Source organism: Moschus berezovskii, chromosome 4 (genome assembly GCF_049115385.1).
Source record: "Moschus berezovskii isolate FMDL1 chromosome 4, NW_MosBer_1.0, whole genome shotgun sequence".
Taxonomy (NCBI): domain Eukaryota; kingdom Metazoa; phylum Chordata; class Mammalia; order Artiodactyla; family Moschidae; genus Moschus; species Moschus berezovskii.
Window position 1 is genome coordinate 92,084,269 of NC_142463.1, and position 16,699 is coordinate 92,100,967.

Here is a 16,699-nt window from a genome sequence, read left to right on the forward strand (position 1 = left end):
TCTATGGAAGACAATATTATAGAATAAGATGCAGATACCCAGGGAGAGAAAGTGGAACCAAAGAACTTTGACTCAGTCTCACAATAGGGTATAAGATTGTATAATGTATTATTGTTATAATTATTTACAACTGGACTATGAGCTTCCTGATGACAGATCTATGTCATATTCATTTTAACATGCCTTATTCTTGAGAGCTTGTTTGGAGGTTCTAGCAGGGAAGCGCAGCTACTTGTATACCCTTTACCGAAAACTGGTCCTCCTCTCTCAGGGATGGTCATACTCTTCCACCAAGCGCGCAGCTTTGGGAGGGATGCACACTGGAGCAGTGAGGGAGGAAGGGGACACCTGCCTAGCCAGCCAGATAAGCCGAATCAACCCTGGCGATCAATGGGGTGACAGATGTCGCAACCAGATCGCCCTCACATCCAATATGCCTTATTCTTAAGAGTTCTATAATTATTTTATGAAAGGGGAGAAAGGAGAAGAGGAAAGAAAATTACCATTATTTCTTCCCGTACTTCCTAAATGGCTGTCAACCCCATCCCTACTAATCCTGGTCAACTCCCACTCACGATTTATGGCTCAATTTAAATGGTTCTTTCTCAGAGAACTTCCCTGACCACACATAAAAAGTGCCATCGATTTCACTCAGGTAGTATTTTTCTACTAAACTAACATAAATTTCATGTTTAGTTTACTGAACAAATGAGACATTATAGCATTCTACGGAATTAACTCATTTGTATTATTACTGTATGATTAAAATCTACACCAAATGAAAGTGCAAGTGAAATCACTCAGTTCTGTTCAACTCTTTGAGACCCCATGGACTGTAGCCTACCAGGTTCCTCTGTCCATGGGATTTTCATACCAAATGAAAGGAACAATAATCCAAAAATGTCACTTCAATTTGGCTTCAAAGATTTTACTTTCCTAATTGTATAATTACTAGATACATATAGAAGAATGGTCTACAATTTAAGTATGACAACAGAATATTCATACATTAGTAAAAGATTTTGATGTCTTTGTAAATATACTAACAAGAAAAAATATTTTTCCTAACTTTGCTCTCTTGGCAGAGATGGCTAATTGTCTCTGTTCTCTCCTTTATCAGTAATACAATCTCCTGGGCACATGTACATTGAGAAAATGATTACAATTTCTAACCTCCCTTATAGCTAGTTCTAGCCGTTTGATAAAGATCTGACCAGTAGAAAGTAAGTCAAAATAGTATGTAACGCTTCTGGGAAGTATCCTTGGCTGCTGTGGGGAAAGTGTCTTTCTCCTGGCCTATTCTCCTTCCTGCTGACTAGAATGTGGACATGATGGCTGAAGTCAGAGCAACTGTCTGGGAACACAAGGAAAAACTGCACAGGAGATGGCAGGCTAATAAAACAGGAGTCAAAAAAAATAGGAGTCTAGATCTCTGATGATCATTGCTCTCCATATCAGCCATTAAACCTATATTTAAAGGAAAGACAAACTTCTATTGTTAAATGTTTTCTATCTGCCATGGTTAAACACAATCTTAACTATACAGCTCTGAAAACACATTTCATTTCACCTGACAAATTCTGCCTGCTGGTTTCGCTTTCTCTGTTGTTGGAAGGAGAACCTGGCTCTGAAATGCTGCTTTCTGTTCCTCCCATCAATGGTCGCAAATGGCTTACAGAAACTTGCTCAATAAAAGATGTGCCATGCTTATGAAAGTACCACCATTCAAATATCTGTGACAAAGAGAAAACATCTTTCATTTAAAACAGAACTGATCAGCAGATATGAGCTCAAGTCAAAACATTCTCTCAAGACGTTCATGTTTAATTCAGTCTTTTAAATGTACTTTTCTTCCAAAAAACAAGCCAAACACAAGATTCCCTGATGACACATACCAAGCTGAGGTAAAATGCCTTTTTATAGCTTTATCATAAAATTCAGACAAGATTAGGCAACACTAGAAGAAATATGTCTGTAAATAAAGCATTTAAAAAACAGTAAGTGTTTAAGCTATAAAAATGTTATGTTACAATGTCATTTTAGTCTATCTGTAGCACAATTAAAAGAAAAATAATTTGAAACAACTAGCATGATGTGCTTACCACTAGACTAGGGTTAGAATGCCCACAGTGACTCCCAATTCAGCCATACTTTAGCTGTGTGTTTTGTGTAAGCCACGTAAATTCTCAGAGCCTCAATGTCCTATCGAGCAAATATGGTTGACAAGAATTAGAAGTTCTTCTGAACAAGAAAGTACTAATCCAATATTTGGCAGTACTATTAATGTAGGTTAAGAGTCAGGTTGCTTCCCATATTGAACTATTTAAAAATCAGGATATTCCTTTCTTTCTGTTTCCATGGTTTATCACTATTATAAGAGGAAATCAAAAGCAGCTCTCTGTGTTGAATTATCAGAGTGTTTCATATTTGGATACTCCAGCCTTTTCAACTCCCTTTGCTGGCTTCTTTGGGTGTAAGCCTAAGTGACATGTCCGAAGGGAATTTTTCCTGATTCCACAGAATGGAAAACTATTTTATGCACTCCCATAGGCTCTTTTTTTCCTTTCAGAGTAATCTTTGTACTCATAGTAACTAAACAACTGGCTTTGCTGCTATTCTTCAAGCTACCAAGCACATAACCTCTTCAGGTAGAAATAACACAGCACAACTAGCGTCCTCATTTCAGGTGGTAAAAGAAATTATAAATACACGTTGCTAATAAAAACTCATCAATATTTCAACAGTAATGACACAGTTCAACTGTTAAAATGTTACTTGAATTCCTAATTTTTATAAATTTAAAACTCTGATTTGAAAAAAGTAACAAATTTTAAAAACTGTTTTACATATTATATGTTATGAATCAATATTATATGTGTGTGTAAGTTTTCTCTCCTCCTTATAAATGAGAAAATTAGGACTCAATTCATGTTACTTGCCCAAATGGCAGAGTCAAGACTCAAAATTATACATCTGCTGGTTCCAAGACCAATGCTTTTTCCACTATATCAGCTGTTTAAAGATAGTTTATCTCCTTTATTTAGATTTTTATCAGTTCCGTTTAGTCGCTCAGTCGTGTCCAACTCTTTGCGACCCCATGAACTGCAGAATGCTAGGCTTTCCTGTCCATCACCAACTCCAGGAGCTCACTCAAACTCATGTCCATTGAGTCGGTGATGTCATCCAACCATCTCATCCTCTGTCGTCCCCTTCTCCTCCCGCCTTCAATTTTTCACAGCATCAGGGTCTTTTCAAATAAGTCAGTTCTTCGCATCAGGTGGCCAAAGTATTGGAGTTTCAGCTTCAACATCAGTCCTTCCAATGAATATTCAGGACAGATTTCTTTTAGGATGGACTGGTTAGATCTCCCTGCAGTCTGCTGCTGCTGCTAAGTCACTTCAGTCGTGTCCGACTCTGTGTGACCCCATAGACGGAAGCCCACCAGGCTCCCCCATCCCTGGGATTCTCCAGGCAAGAACACTGGAGTGGGTTGCCATTTCCTTCTCCAATGTGTGAAAGTGAAAAGTGAAAGTGAAGTCACTCGGTCATGTCTAACTCGTAGCGACCCCACGGACTGCAGCCTACCAGGCTCCTCTGTCCATGTGATTTTCTAGGCAAGAGTACTGGAGTGGCTTGCCATTGCCTTCTCCGTCCTTGCAGTCTATTCTATGGCAAAATATGCTAAATTATGAAAAGGATTTATAAATCAATAAATTTTGAGGCTTTTAAAAATAGAGTTTTCATCCAGAATTCCTCAAAAAATCTTTTTAAGTCAAGAGAAAAGTCTCTTTTTCATCTGGCATTTCTCTTTAACAAAACAGTCAAGTGTCCCTATAGGAAAAAAAACTCCAATACAAATGCTATTATTTTTACATTCCTACTACAGTTACAGAGCACCACCTAGAGATGAGAAAAAATTCAGAAAAATTTCATTCGCCATGCATCCCATAATACTTCCTAAGATTTTTTATCTGTAGCAGTATTTTTCCAAAGTTGACACTAGGAAACACTAGCTCCTAAGGATGTTAATAAAGATTACAAAATTTTAAAAAACCTTTTTAAATTAAAAATGATAGCATGGTTAAATAAAGCAAGAGAAAACGGAATTAAACAGGTTTCTTTTTTGTGTAACTTCTTAGAATAACATGGCCAAAATTCATCAAGTGCTACTATGTTGTTGCAAGTTTTCACACACATTATCTCATTTAATCCTCATAACTATGAAACTGATACTATTTTGTATTTTTTTGCCAAGTCAGGCAGCTCATGGGATCTTAAGGTTCTGGACCAGGGATCCAACCCAGCCTTCAGCAGTCAAACCAGGGAGCCCTAAATCAATGGACCACCAGGGAATTCCCAAGTTGATACTATTATAATTCCCAATGTAGAGATGAGGAAGTTGGAGCTTTAGAAAAGTTAATTCACTTGCTCCAAGTCATAAAGTGATGGTTAGTCTAGTTTCCAAACTCTACTCTTAAACACTCTAGAGAGGTAAATGGCAGGTAGACTATAAGCCCAATTCATGACACATATAGATTTTTAGTCTGCTCAATGTTGCCAGCATTAAAGTACTGGAAGACTTAAGATAAAAACTTTTATCCAGGTTTTCTTGAAATCATTTGAAAAAATTGAAAGTTCTAGTAATACTGGTTTGCAAATCTACATGGCAGCAATTATCTTTAGCCTTTTCTAGAAGGAACATAGCCTTTTCCAGAAGGAACATGTATTGTCCAGATTATCCAGTCTTCAGAGTAAATAAAAATTTTATTTTTTACACTCTGCCCATTTTACTCATTTTTGTTACCAAGCCAAGCTTACGAGCATTTAGTTGGGGAATTCACCTCCTGCTACACTCCCCACAACATACAGTCTTTTATATGCAAATGAATACTACCAATCTCTAAAAGTAGAGAGGAAGTTGCAGTGTTTTTTAAAATGCTTTTTCACATTTTAAGAATGCTAATCTATAAGTATTGATAATTATTATAACCATTTAAAGACATCTGATTTTTAGATAAACACCAAAGCATGAAGGAAATGGAAACTACTTACAAATATTAGTCCTGATATCAAAGAAGATGTCCCTGTAAGTGCCACATAGAATTTGGGTGTCAATGAATTTAAAAATACTGTCACTGCCAAAAAGAAAAAACAAATCAAAGTTTAAAAGTACTGAAGTTACAAATATATAGGTGTCTTTATGAGTGGAGGAACATAAGTAGATTAATATCTAGTATGAAATTCATTTGAGAAAGTTGTAATTTTTTAAAAAGCTACTTTTCATTCTCATTGTATATCTTAAAAATGCCTTCACACATGTAAGGAGATCATTTAGCTTGCTGTTGAGAATACAACCAAGAACATCATAATTTAGACAAGAACTTTTGCAGTTCCATCACTATATGGAACTATATATCACTATATACAAAGGAGGATTAAAACTATTTCCTAATTATTTTGGTGAGATCCAAACCAGTGTTTCAAATTAGAGGGAAGGAAACAGTGTACTATTTGACAGGTCACCTAGAGAGGCAAAATATCCCAAAGAGAATAGCAAACTAAGTACTTTCTATATCTGATTCACTGAAAACCTGGACCAGACTCTTCACTTCAAATAACAATCTCATAAATACTTTGGATTTTAGAAAGAAATAAAAATCTGTAAAGTCATTGACTCTCATCTGAACGGCATATCTAGTTAATATGAAAAAAAAAAGATAAACTCAATGAGTAACATTTCAATGAGCGTACAAACCACTAGTAAGCACTTCATTAACCTGTAACAGAAACACCAAATTAGAGCTTTTTCAAACAGTCTAGGAAGGTCAATTTATCTAGTTTGTTTCAGTGTGTTAGTTGTATCTGGATTTACATACTCAGTTCTTAAAAAGTCCAAAGTATTTCAGAACATTATCTCAGTCTTTCATATTATCTCACAGAATAGAAAACAGAACACTTGCCTTTTCTACAGAAAAATAAAACAGCACTGAGAGTCAAAATCGTCACACAATAGAAATACTTCCATTTTAACCTGAGGTTGCCGATTTGTAATAACATAGTAAGAGGCCCTGGCTCCCATCCACTCTGACCCGGCTACAGCTAAAGAATATTTGCAGAATCCAAGGGATCGTCACCTCTTAGATGTCTTTGGGTCTTCAGCCCACACTACACAGCAAGCTCTCTACGAATGTTGAAAGAAAGAACTAAGGAAAGTACCCACTACTGTTTGTGGCTCTCTTTCTCTTTACTTCCTGTATTGTTCTATTACTCAAGATAAAGCCTAAAACAGAAAGGACAAAAATATAACGGAAACTATTTCTTGACAAAGCTATTTTAAAACATGATAACAGTTGGCTAAGATCGTGGTGTTTTCTCTTAGATGTTTTGTTGCCTGGGTGTGGGTTCTCTCAGCTGAGTGGTGGGAGACTCAAAGGGGGGGGAAAATTCTGCATGCAGGTCTGAAATTGCTCTCATCTGCACTATCACCTGAAGCTTACAGCTTGTCAGGTGTTTTTTCTTAAGGCGCGAGAGGGCACACGAGAAAGGGCGGATCTTAAAGAGTTCGGGGAGGAGCCGGCGGCTGCAGCTCAAGTTTGACAATCAGCTGCGGCCTCAGAGAAAAAGAATCCACTCGGTCGCTTAAACTAACTCATTCTCCGAGGCCCTCCAGTGATAAGGAAATCTCTGCCCTTTGGCCTTTACCCCCGGCACCTCTAACTGCCCCCTACCCCGCACCGCCGCCCGTCCCCTGGGAGCTCTGGGCCTCTCACCCGCTGCCAAATTCTCACACAGCCTCAGCGGGACCCTCAGAGCGTAAAGCAGCCCCAGCCCCGCCACGAACCACAGTGAGGCCCCAATGCCCGCCAGACCAGCCCGCAGCCGCTCCCTCCAGCCCAGCGGCGGGCTTAAGCCGGGAGCAGGGGCCGAAGGAGACGCCTCAGCAATCGCTGCTTCGCCTAAGCCGTCGCTGTCCGCCATCTTGCCGCTCCCGCTGGCGCCGGGAGTTGGGAGGGGAGAAGGGCAGGAAAGCGGGAGTCGGGAATCCTGGGATAGTGGCAGACCTAAAGTTGGCCTCCGTGAAAACTGATAGTCCCAGGGAACGGGAACGGAGATCTGGAAAGTGGAGGAGCGCCCCGTGACTGAGCTACCTATTCCTTCCGAGGGAGGGAAAGGGCGGATGGCGGCACCTGTTTTGGAGGAACTGAACTGTGACCCGGAGTGAAGTGTTTTAGCCTCCAGACGAGTGAGGGTCGCCTTCCACCCCATTCCTAGGGTTGAAAAAGCCACCAACCGTTCCAGAGTCCGAGCAGCACTAAGCCCTTTGGGCTCGGCTGTCATGGAGAGCACTGGTACTGGGAAAATCTACAGGAGTAGCGACAGCAATTTGGTCGGCTGGAGCTCGGGCGCCAATACCAGTCGAAACACGCTCCCAACGTCCCAAAACTGAGTTGGGGGAACGAATGTAACTCAGTGAGAAAGATATTAGATTCAAAATTAAAGTTAGCCGACTTCCCCGGGCGCCGAGGCCCGGGCCCATCGCCCCCGCCCGTAACTGACATGGCGCTCTCGCGGCCGGCGTTTCCGGGCGGGTCCTTCCGACGGCCCTCGCTGCGAGTCCATCACTCGGCTTCCTTCCCAGCGTCCCTCGCGCCAGGGCCGGGCTGGGCCAGAGCAGCCCAAGATGGCCGACTTCGAGGATCGGGTGTCGGATGAGGAGAAGGTAAGGGGTTCGCCTCTCTCTCTTGCCTCTTCCCGGGACGGGGAAGGGAGGCCCGACCTGAGTGCGGAGGGAACCCCGGCAGTGCCCCCAGGAGAAGGGAGCCTCTCGGCCTGTGCCGACATACGCTCTCCGCAGTCGGGACGCTTCGCTGCCCTTTTAGGGGCTTTGCTCTGCCTCACGGTGGCCCCAGTTCCCCATTCCTCGACTCTCTTTTACTCCTGGGCCTGAGGCACAACCCAGTGGTCTTCCTGCGAGAGAAGAGACCTTCCGTTATTGAATTGTGACTGTGGACCGTTTCTGTATTTGAGAAAGGGGGCGATGATGATGTCGCGACGAATCGAGAAGCAGTTATTTTACCGCCTTTAGCTGTTGGGGCTCACCCCATCCCCCCATTTTTAGATATGATTGGGGCTAGTTTAGGGCGAGTCACTTCCTGGTCAGGGTGGCCTCTTAACTTCCCTTGTGCTCCTCCTTCCTCAGGAAGTGATTTTGCTGTCACGACTCCTCGACAGGGAGAGGTCTCTAATGTCTTGGCCACCTATCCTCCTCCACCTCTTTTCCCACATACTACCGGCTAAACTAACTCGCGGTAATAAATGTGTAAGCCTTAGGGACATTGGCTTCAGAATCTGAACACGCTTTTCTCTGTAACACTCCTTTGATTGTATGTATACGGCCCCCGCGGTGACTCTGTCCCTTGCGTCTTTTAACGGTAATTTTTGAAAAACAGTTTTCGATTTTTTCTTAGCAAGATTAGCCAACGAATTCTTTCTTTTTTAACTCCAGAAAGGTTTTATGTCGCACATAAACTTAATGTTAACACATGCAAGTTGGACAAAGCTTCCTGCTCCACTGTGATGTCTTTGATTATAGTTGAACTTGTCAGTGTGAATTTGTATGCTTATTTCTTAAAAGTGTCTTAAGTACAAGAGAATATTCCACCTTAGGTGGAATATTTTTTTTTCTTGACAACTGCAAACTTTTCATAACAGTTTTTCAGGCTTTTCAGTAAATAGGTTAAAACTTGTGAATATTACAATGATTTCACAACATAATTAGAAGTAGGACAAGGAATTATGTCTTGTTTCCCACAGTGACTCTTACAAAATGTACACCTCTGAATGCTCTGTAAATGTATCTGGGTTTTCTTGAACTGTTTATGATCCAAGAGTCCTCTGTATGGAATAACTTGAAATATACGCCATGCCATTTTGAAATGCTGAAGAAAGTGCTGAACGTTCACAAGCCATTGAACAACACTTCAGAATTAAATTTTCTCTTACTTGGAAATCGATTCTCATAAATGTAAGATTTAGCGGGGCAAGGGCATTTTATACTGTATGTGAATTTATGCTAGAGAGAAAACTATTAATATAATAAAGTGTTTAATGTAAAAGCAAAAAGTTATAATTCAGATTAAGTTTAGTTACAGTGAAAATCATGGGATAGCAAAGCATTTGTTAGCCCAGCTGATGATCCACTTAAGCAAAATTTCACTAGGAATTTAAGATAATAAACTTTGAAGTTTTCCAGTGTTGGGTTTTTGTTTTTGACACAGGATTAGAATGCCTTTTTAATTAAACTTGGAGGAAAAATACATACTTCAAAGTGTAAATTAAGATGTCCCTGGATATTGACAGTGTTGAAGTTAGTGACATTAAAAAAATAGCCTTAATTTTATAGCAGCAGATCTGTGACCAGTTTTATCTCCCAGTAGACTTCTTTTGCAGTTTAATTTTAATAATGACATAGCAAGCAAATCATAATTAGTAAGGTAAATCTACTGCCCAAAAAAATGTTGATGAATTTTATATTCAGTAAACAGGTTTTAGATTAACTGCATTGTCTTCATCAGAGTAGATAATTAAGAATAGCTGATATAAAAAAAAATCTCATAAATCCGTATGACTGAGATTACTGAAATTTTGTTAGATTCTTTATTCCAAGAGATGAACTGATATGTATTTCTCTATTGTGGGTCAGTAGGTAAAAATAAAGGGCTTTGACTTGAAAGATTACTTCCATTTTCCTTCAGCTTTATACTTGACCTCTTTTCCTCCAGGCCTTTTAACTGAATTCAAGAACTGAAAAGTATTTTTCTGAAAAGACTTGTTGATATGAATACTTTAGCATTCATAAATAAAAAGTTACCTTTAAGCAAGATGCTTGTTGTACAAAACTTTCACAACCAAGGCACTATTACAAAAAAGATATTTTCAGCCTTAGTTTGTATCTTGATTCTTCCTTGAGAGTGCTGTAAAATTTTCATTTTTTTCTTGTTTTAACTAAGATCTCAACTGCATTTGATTTTATTTTTTGTAGCACACATGTGTCATGATGCCAAATATATTTTAATACTGCTTTTTATCTTTGTTACATTTTCTGAAAACAGCCCAGAGGTGAATTTGGTGGTGATGTCCTCTGATTTCCTTGCAAATATTTCTGTAAAAGCTAGTAAGATCAACCATTCTCATAACTAACTGCTGAAGTTTTTGTCACTTTATAAAGAGGAAGTTGGGTTTTTTAACTTCTGCATTGTTACCTGAAATGGTCATGATGAGCTGCCTAAATAAAACAGGAAGTTGAAAGTGTAATAACTTGCAAAAATAAATACTTTTAGTTTTATCCTAGAGTTCAGTTTCTGAGAATGAGCTCTACTCATCTGATATTTAGTCTTAGTTACATGGTTCCAAATGCTTTACAAGACCAAAATGAAAAGATGCCATAATTAGGAAATTTAAGGTATGAGATAAACTACTTGTTTGGATTCTTTGCACCGATTGTTTCCTTTATTTCATGATTCAGCATTTTAAACACATAAACGCACACCGAATTTTAGGGTTGAAAAAAGTGCCACTGGTACATTTTTTTCCTTCAACCTAACAAGTGTAATGTTTGTGTACAGCTTCAAAAGTACCATAACTGAAAATTGGATCTCTATGCTTTAAGTTTAGATAATAGCATCTTTAAGACACTTCTTGAGAAGTGGGTTTATCAATATATAGGAGAGATGTGGAAAATGTTGTAAATAGATGCTAAAATTTGAAGGCTTTGTTAGAGATCATGAAGATACTTATACTTTTAAAGTGGATCTCCTTGATTATGTGTTACCTCCTTAATTTACTAGATGAGTTATTACTCTTATAATGTAAACCCTAAAGCTTAATGGCCACGGCTATTTTGTAACGTCATTCATTAGAATTAATACTGCCGTTTTTAAATCTTTTGTTGGCTTTGTTTCATATAATCTGTTACAAAATCTTGGACAGGAGCACAAAGCCTAAGCAGGTACAAACTCAGGCGCCCATTTTTGGTGAAGAGTGTAGGTTTATTATAATTTCTTCAAGAACATCTAGCTATTTTATCAGGACCAGCCTTAAAGCTAAGCAAAGCATTTGTCAAAAAATTCAGACCCCAGGTTAGTCTGATTCAGAATCCATGCTTTTTTCACTGTGCTATTTTTAACATATCCATGAATGAAAAAAAATCAGAGTAATTCATTTAATGAATTATATTAGATTCTTTTTTGTGTGGGGGCGGGGTGGGTGTGTGTGTTCTAGGTCTTTGTTGCAGCCATAGCCTTCTCTAGTTGTGGCACAGAGGCTTAGTTGCCCTGAAGCATGTGGGATCTTAGTTCCCCAACCAGGGGTCAATCCTGAGTCCCTGCATTGGAAAGCAGATCCTTAACCACTGGACTACCAGGGAAGTCCCCTTTTAATGAATTATAAATGAGGTATTGTGGGGTAGTGGGAACGAATAAGCCTCAGGATATTTGGTCTCTTCTTGCTGTGCTGTTAGCTACCAGTGTGATTTTGGAACAATCACTTATCTCTGAGCTTTGAAAGTTTTCTTCTAAAATAGGTAGACCTCGAAAGTTTTAATATAGGTAAGGGGAATTGGATCAAACTGACTGAACAAAGTTTAATGAATTTTTCAAACTCTTTAAAAAAAGAAACTTTTAAAAACTGAAATGTTAAAATAAATGTTCCAGGAGTTTCTATCATTATCTACTTTGGCACATTTGCCCTGATAACGAAGCTGTGAAATCCTTGGTTACTGCAAAGATTTATCTAGTGCCTAGCAGAGCACCAGGTACATAGTGTAGGCCCAAGCTATTGGTATGAAAGACGCCAATCGATCACAACTTCATTCATTTTTGTATTTCCCTGGCTCATGCTCCCTCATTCCTCTTCCCCAATTATTTATGGTAATGTGTAGATATTTCTTGTGTTCAGGAATATGTCCACACTATGGGTACCTCTTTGGGCATACATAGTGCCTAAGCATCTACTGCAATTACTGGTGCTCTGTCATAGCACTGCTAAGAATCTTTGATCCCCTCCCCTGGGAGCATTTTCCTAGTAAATTCAATTAACTTTTGAAGCCTTATTGCATATCAAAGTTAGTATCTATACAGTTGTCCCTAGGTATCTGGGGGAGTGGTTTCAGGGACCTCCCCCCAAGCCAAAATCTGCCAATGTTTAAGTCCCTTATATAAGAAGTAGTAAGGTTAGTTCTCTGTTTCTGCACTCATGGATACAGAGGGGTGACTATATATACCTTGCAAAACTCCTAATAAAAGTATTTCCTCTATAAGTACGTTCCTTTAGAGCTCAGAAAAATACATAGAATCAGGTGTCATTACTCTTGTCTGTCTCAAGTTCACAAATCCCTTCATCTTTTTGCGAAAAAAAAAAAAAAATTTAAGTCCTTATGTGGAGCAATTCCTGAAAGTAAAAACCTTGGACAGGGGAAACTAGTTATGATAATTTTTTGATAAGCTAGTTTTACTACTTGGGGGATTTCTGAACTAGGTGATGATTTTAATATATATTTACTGTTATTTCCCCTTCTCCCTTTATCAGAACCTCCTGCCAACCTCCGCATTTCTGTTCTTTCCACCATTATTCTCATTTAGTCACATAGACTCAGAACATTGTCATCATCTTTTTCACCCATAACCTCTCATGTTCAGTTAGTATTTCAGTCTTGTAAATTCTTTTTCCTATCATTAGACTTTATTCTTCTATTTCCATGAGCCTTTTTTAAAATTATTTTGAGTATATAGGAGCTATAATCAGATGCATAAAATTAAAATGGTAGAAAAGGACATGAATAAAAAGTCCCCTCCCACCCACTTTCCAGCCATCAAGTTCCCCTGAGCGGCAGCCAATATTACCAGTCTCTTTTCTATTTTATTTATTTATTTCAGTTTTATTTACCAGTGGTTAGGACTCTGTGTTTTCACTATTGTGGGCCCAGGTTCAATCCATGGTCCGGGAACTAAGATCCTGCAAGTGCGTGGCACAGCCAAAAAAAAAAAAAATTACTACCACATTTGCATAGTGCTCTTTTGAGCTTCTACAAATACGCCACTAAGAATTCTAGTATTTAAAATGTGTTATAAAACCAAGGTGTTAAAAAAAAAAAAAAAAACCAAGGTGTCGAGAAACATAACTTTAGAAGTTTAAAGATCTTGAGTCCTCATGACAAGGCCAAGGGCACTGTCTTCTTCAGAACCTCAATATTATTGCCTACAGCAGCAACACTTATGTGTTTCTTTCAAAAGCAAGATTTCTGGGTTCTTTTCAGACCAGCTGCATCAGAATTTGGAGGGCCAAATTTTGGGGAATCTATTTTTAATAAGCTTCCGAATAATTATTGTGCAACTCAAGAGCTACTGTCCATATCTTAATCCTTTGCCGGTTAAGTTCAGAAGCTTGATTCATCAGGATAGGAAGGACAAACTTTTATTAGCTAGGCTAATGAAACTAGTGTTTAAGAAGAAGGTAGCAATTAATTTAATAAATATAGGAGGGGCTCCAGGGAAGTTAACTATACAATCTAACATTTTAATGGCATTTTCTCCTATTTTAAGGATATATACCCAACACACAGACCATGTCCAATCTTTGTGTAGGGTGCCTTCTGACTTTGAATAGCAGTGAACTTTCTCTTGACAGATTTTACGAGACTGGAAAGAAGCCCTTATATATCAAAATTTTGCATATCACAGTTTCTCCTGCAGTTGGAATCCCTTCTTAGTTAATGGCATTTCATTTAGTTGCCCAGGCCAAAAAGTTTAGTGTCTTTGATTCCTGTTTGTGTCACAGTACACATAGGTCCATTAGCAAATCCTTTAGGCTATGCCTTCAAAACATACCTAGAACTTGACTGTTTTTTACCATACCCTTATTTCAACCACTCTGGAAGAAAAGTCAAAGTAGCTCAGTCGTGTCTGACTCTTTGCGACCCCATGGACTATACAGTCCGTGGAATTCTTGAGGCCAAAATATTGGAGTGGGTAGCCCTTCCCTTCTCCAGGGTATCTTCCCACCCCAGGGATCGAACCCAGGTCTCCAGCATTGCAGGCAAATTCTTTACCAGCTGAGCCACAAAGGACACACTGATTTCCTAAATAGTTGATTGCACTGGCCTTGTCTCTAGTCTGCTTCTGCTTTTGTCTCTCTGTAGGCAGTCTGTCCTCAAGGAGGCACTCAGAGTGATCTGGTTAAAAAAATATAAGGCAGAATATGTCACTTCTCTGCTCAAAATCCTCCAGTTGCTTCCCATGTTCTTCAGAATGAAAGTTCTTACTCTGACTGCACGTCCCTATGGATCTGGGGTTTTATCTCTTTAGTGCTTACTTCTCTGACTTTATCTCTTAACTGTTCTCCTCTGGCCAAGCACATCCTGACTTAATGTATCTTTGCATTTGCTCTGTTCTTTGGAGTTCTTTTCCTTCTTTATCCCTCACTTCTTCAGATATTTCATCAAAAGTTACCTTCTCAGTGAAGCCCTCTGTGATCACCCTGTCCAATTCCAATCTACCATTTCATATCCCCTTTCCCTGCTTTATAATTATTTCTTAGCATTTATCACTAGCTAGCATACCACGTAGTTTAGTTGTTTAATCTTATCTGTTGTCTCTTTACCCTTTAGAATGCAGCTCTGTAAGGACCATGTACTGTTGAATCACCATTACCTAAAACAGTGCCTTCATAGTACTTCTTCAGATATTTGGTGAATAAAGAAATGAATGTATCTTGCTTTGATAGTATCTGTCTTAATTTCACAGTTAACTAACTCTTAGAGGGCAGACTGATTTCCAAGTTCTGTGAAGCCATATTGAGGACTCCGGTACTTTCAGATTAATTTTTGTTAATGGAGCTTCCCACACAGAAGGCTTTGGCAGTTCTCCATTACCTACAGAATAAAACCAGATTTGATGTTAACGTAACTGCTGCCATCTGACTCATCTTACTCTTCCTTTCTCTTTTATTATCCACAGATAAATCTGTTTCTGCCAAACTGACGAAACAGATTTTTCTCCTACCCTCTTTCATTCTTAACCAGTTCCCTTATTTGTAATACCCTCTTTCTCCCCCTACTATTTATTTTATTTATTTATTTTTTTTCCTTAATTTCTCTTTCTATTTTCTCATTATTAGTGTATAGGACTGCAAGGGATTTCTGTGTGTTGATTTTATATCCTGCAACGTTACTGTAATCATTGATTAGCTCTAGTAGGTTTCTGGTAGAGTCTCTAGGGTTTTCTGTGTAGAGGATCATGTCATCAGCGAACAGTGAAAGTTTTACTTCTTCTTTTCCAATTTGTATTCCTTTTATGTCTTTTTCTGCTCTGATTGCTGTGGCCAAAACTTCCAGAACTATGTTGAATAGTAGCGATGAGAGTGGGCACCCTTGTCTTGTTCCTGACTTTAGGGGAAATGCTTTCAGTTTTTCACCATTGAGGATAATGTTTGCTGTGGGTTTGTCATATATAGCTTTTATTATGTTGAGGTATGTCCCTTCTATTCCCACTTTCTGGAGGGTTTTTATCATGAATGGATGTTGAATTTTGTCGAAGGCTTTCTCTGCATCTATTGAGATAATCATATGATTTTATTTTTCTTTCTTTCTCCCCCTACTATTTAAAGCACTTTGTAGAGCACAGCTTAGATCCCACCTTCCCCTTCCTTGTAGTTGTCTTTAACCAGCCCAACCCATATCCATCTCCTCCTCAAGTTCTGTGTTGTATATTGTGTGTAATACTGACTTGGCAGTTTTGCTGCTTTGAATTATAGTTATTTTTAAATGATTGACATCTTTGTTGAGGGCTATTGTTTGTATAAGTTGTTTTGCTAACACTGGTAAAATTTACAAAAATTGGAAAGCCAGGATGCTGACTCTGTGCATATATTATATTATTTGTGTCCACCATGAAGATGTGCACTTCATATTAGCTAAGATAGTGGCTTTCAACCTTGAGAGGACCTGAGAATCACCGAAAGAATCTTTAAAAAATTCCAGTGCCCAAGCTGTCCTCCAAATCTATTACATCGAAGGTCTGTGAGTGGAACCTAGGCATCAGTCATTTTAAAACTTACCCTGGTGATTCTAATTGTATAACTGTTGTTCACAACCACGGATTTAGGCAAAAGGGAATTTGCTGGCTTTCGCCATTCTCCTTTTTGTCCAAGTGAATGAACAAATTGGTAAACATAAAGATTTGATAATATCTAGGCGTTTGCTTAGGGAAAGAAAGTTAAGTATCTGCTATGTCTGTCTCATGTTACTTCATTGGATTCTTAAAGCACGTGCGTGCTCAGTCACTTGAGTCGTGTCTCACCAACTTTGTGCGACCCCATGGACCACGGCCCGCCAGACTCCTCCCTCCATAGGATTCTCCAGGCAAAGCAGTGCTGGATATATGAGCAGGTATTATACTCACAGATGAAGAAACTAAGACCCAAGTAATTAAGTGCTAAAGCCGGTATATGAAACCATGTCTGACTCCCAGTGATTAAAAAAAAAAGTTAGTTAAAAAAAAGACACACCTTTAAGATAGAACTACACTAAAATACCAGGTGTACCATCTCTTAAAGGGGAAATGCTTCTGACTGCATCAGTTTCCAAGCCAGTGTGGTGTCTCACTGCTGAAGTCTATCTTTTTGGACTTGGTATTTGCATCATTGC

At 38.9% G+C, this 16,699-nt stretch overlaps 2 protein-coding genes across 11 annotated transcripts in view; one reads left to right on the forward strand and one right to left on the reverse strand.

The window, feature by feature from the left end:
- Positions 1–7,674, reverse strand: part of ST7L (suppression of tumorigenicity 7 like) — a 116,730-nt gene extending 109,056 nt beyond the window's left edge. Inside the window, exons 1-3 of one of the 10 annotated variants that reach the window (XM_088835574.1) lie at positions 7,558–7,674; positions 5,053–5,135; positions 1,571–1,733 (exon numbers count right to left, since the gene is read on the reverse strand). In XM_088835574.1, coding sequence (XP_088691700.1) covers positions 1,571–1,655 — 85 coding nt within the window. In that variant the 5' untranslated portion in view covers positions 1,656–1,733; positions 5,053–5,135; positions 7,558–7,674. Of the gene's footprint in view, positions 1–1,570; positions 1,734–5,052; positions 6,738–6,770; positions 7,530–7,557 lie in introns of those variants that run through there. The other 9 variants (XM_088835579.1, XM_055401642.2, XM_088835576.1 and 6 more) reach the window with 9 other exon arrangements.
- Positions 7,625–16,699, forward strand: part of CAPZA1 (capping actin protein of muscle Z-line subunit alpha 1) — a 42,182-nt gene continuing 33,107 nt past the window's right edge. Inside the window, exon 1 of the mRNA XM_055401645.2 lies at positions 7,625–7,720. Within this exon, the coding sequence (XP_055257620.1) occupies positions 7,682–7,720 (39 nt within the window). The 5' untranslated portion in view covers positions 7,625–7,681. The remainder of the gene's footprint in view (positions 7,721–16,699) is intronic.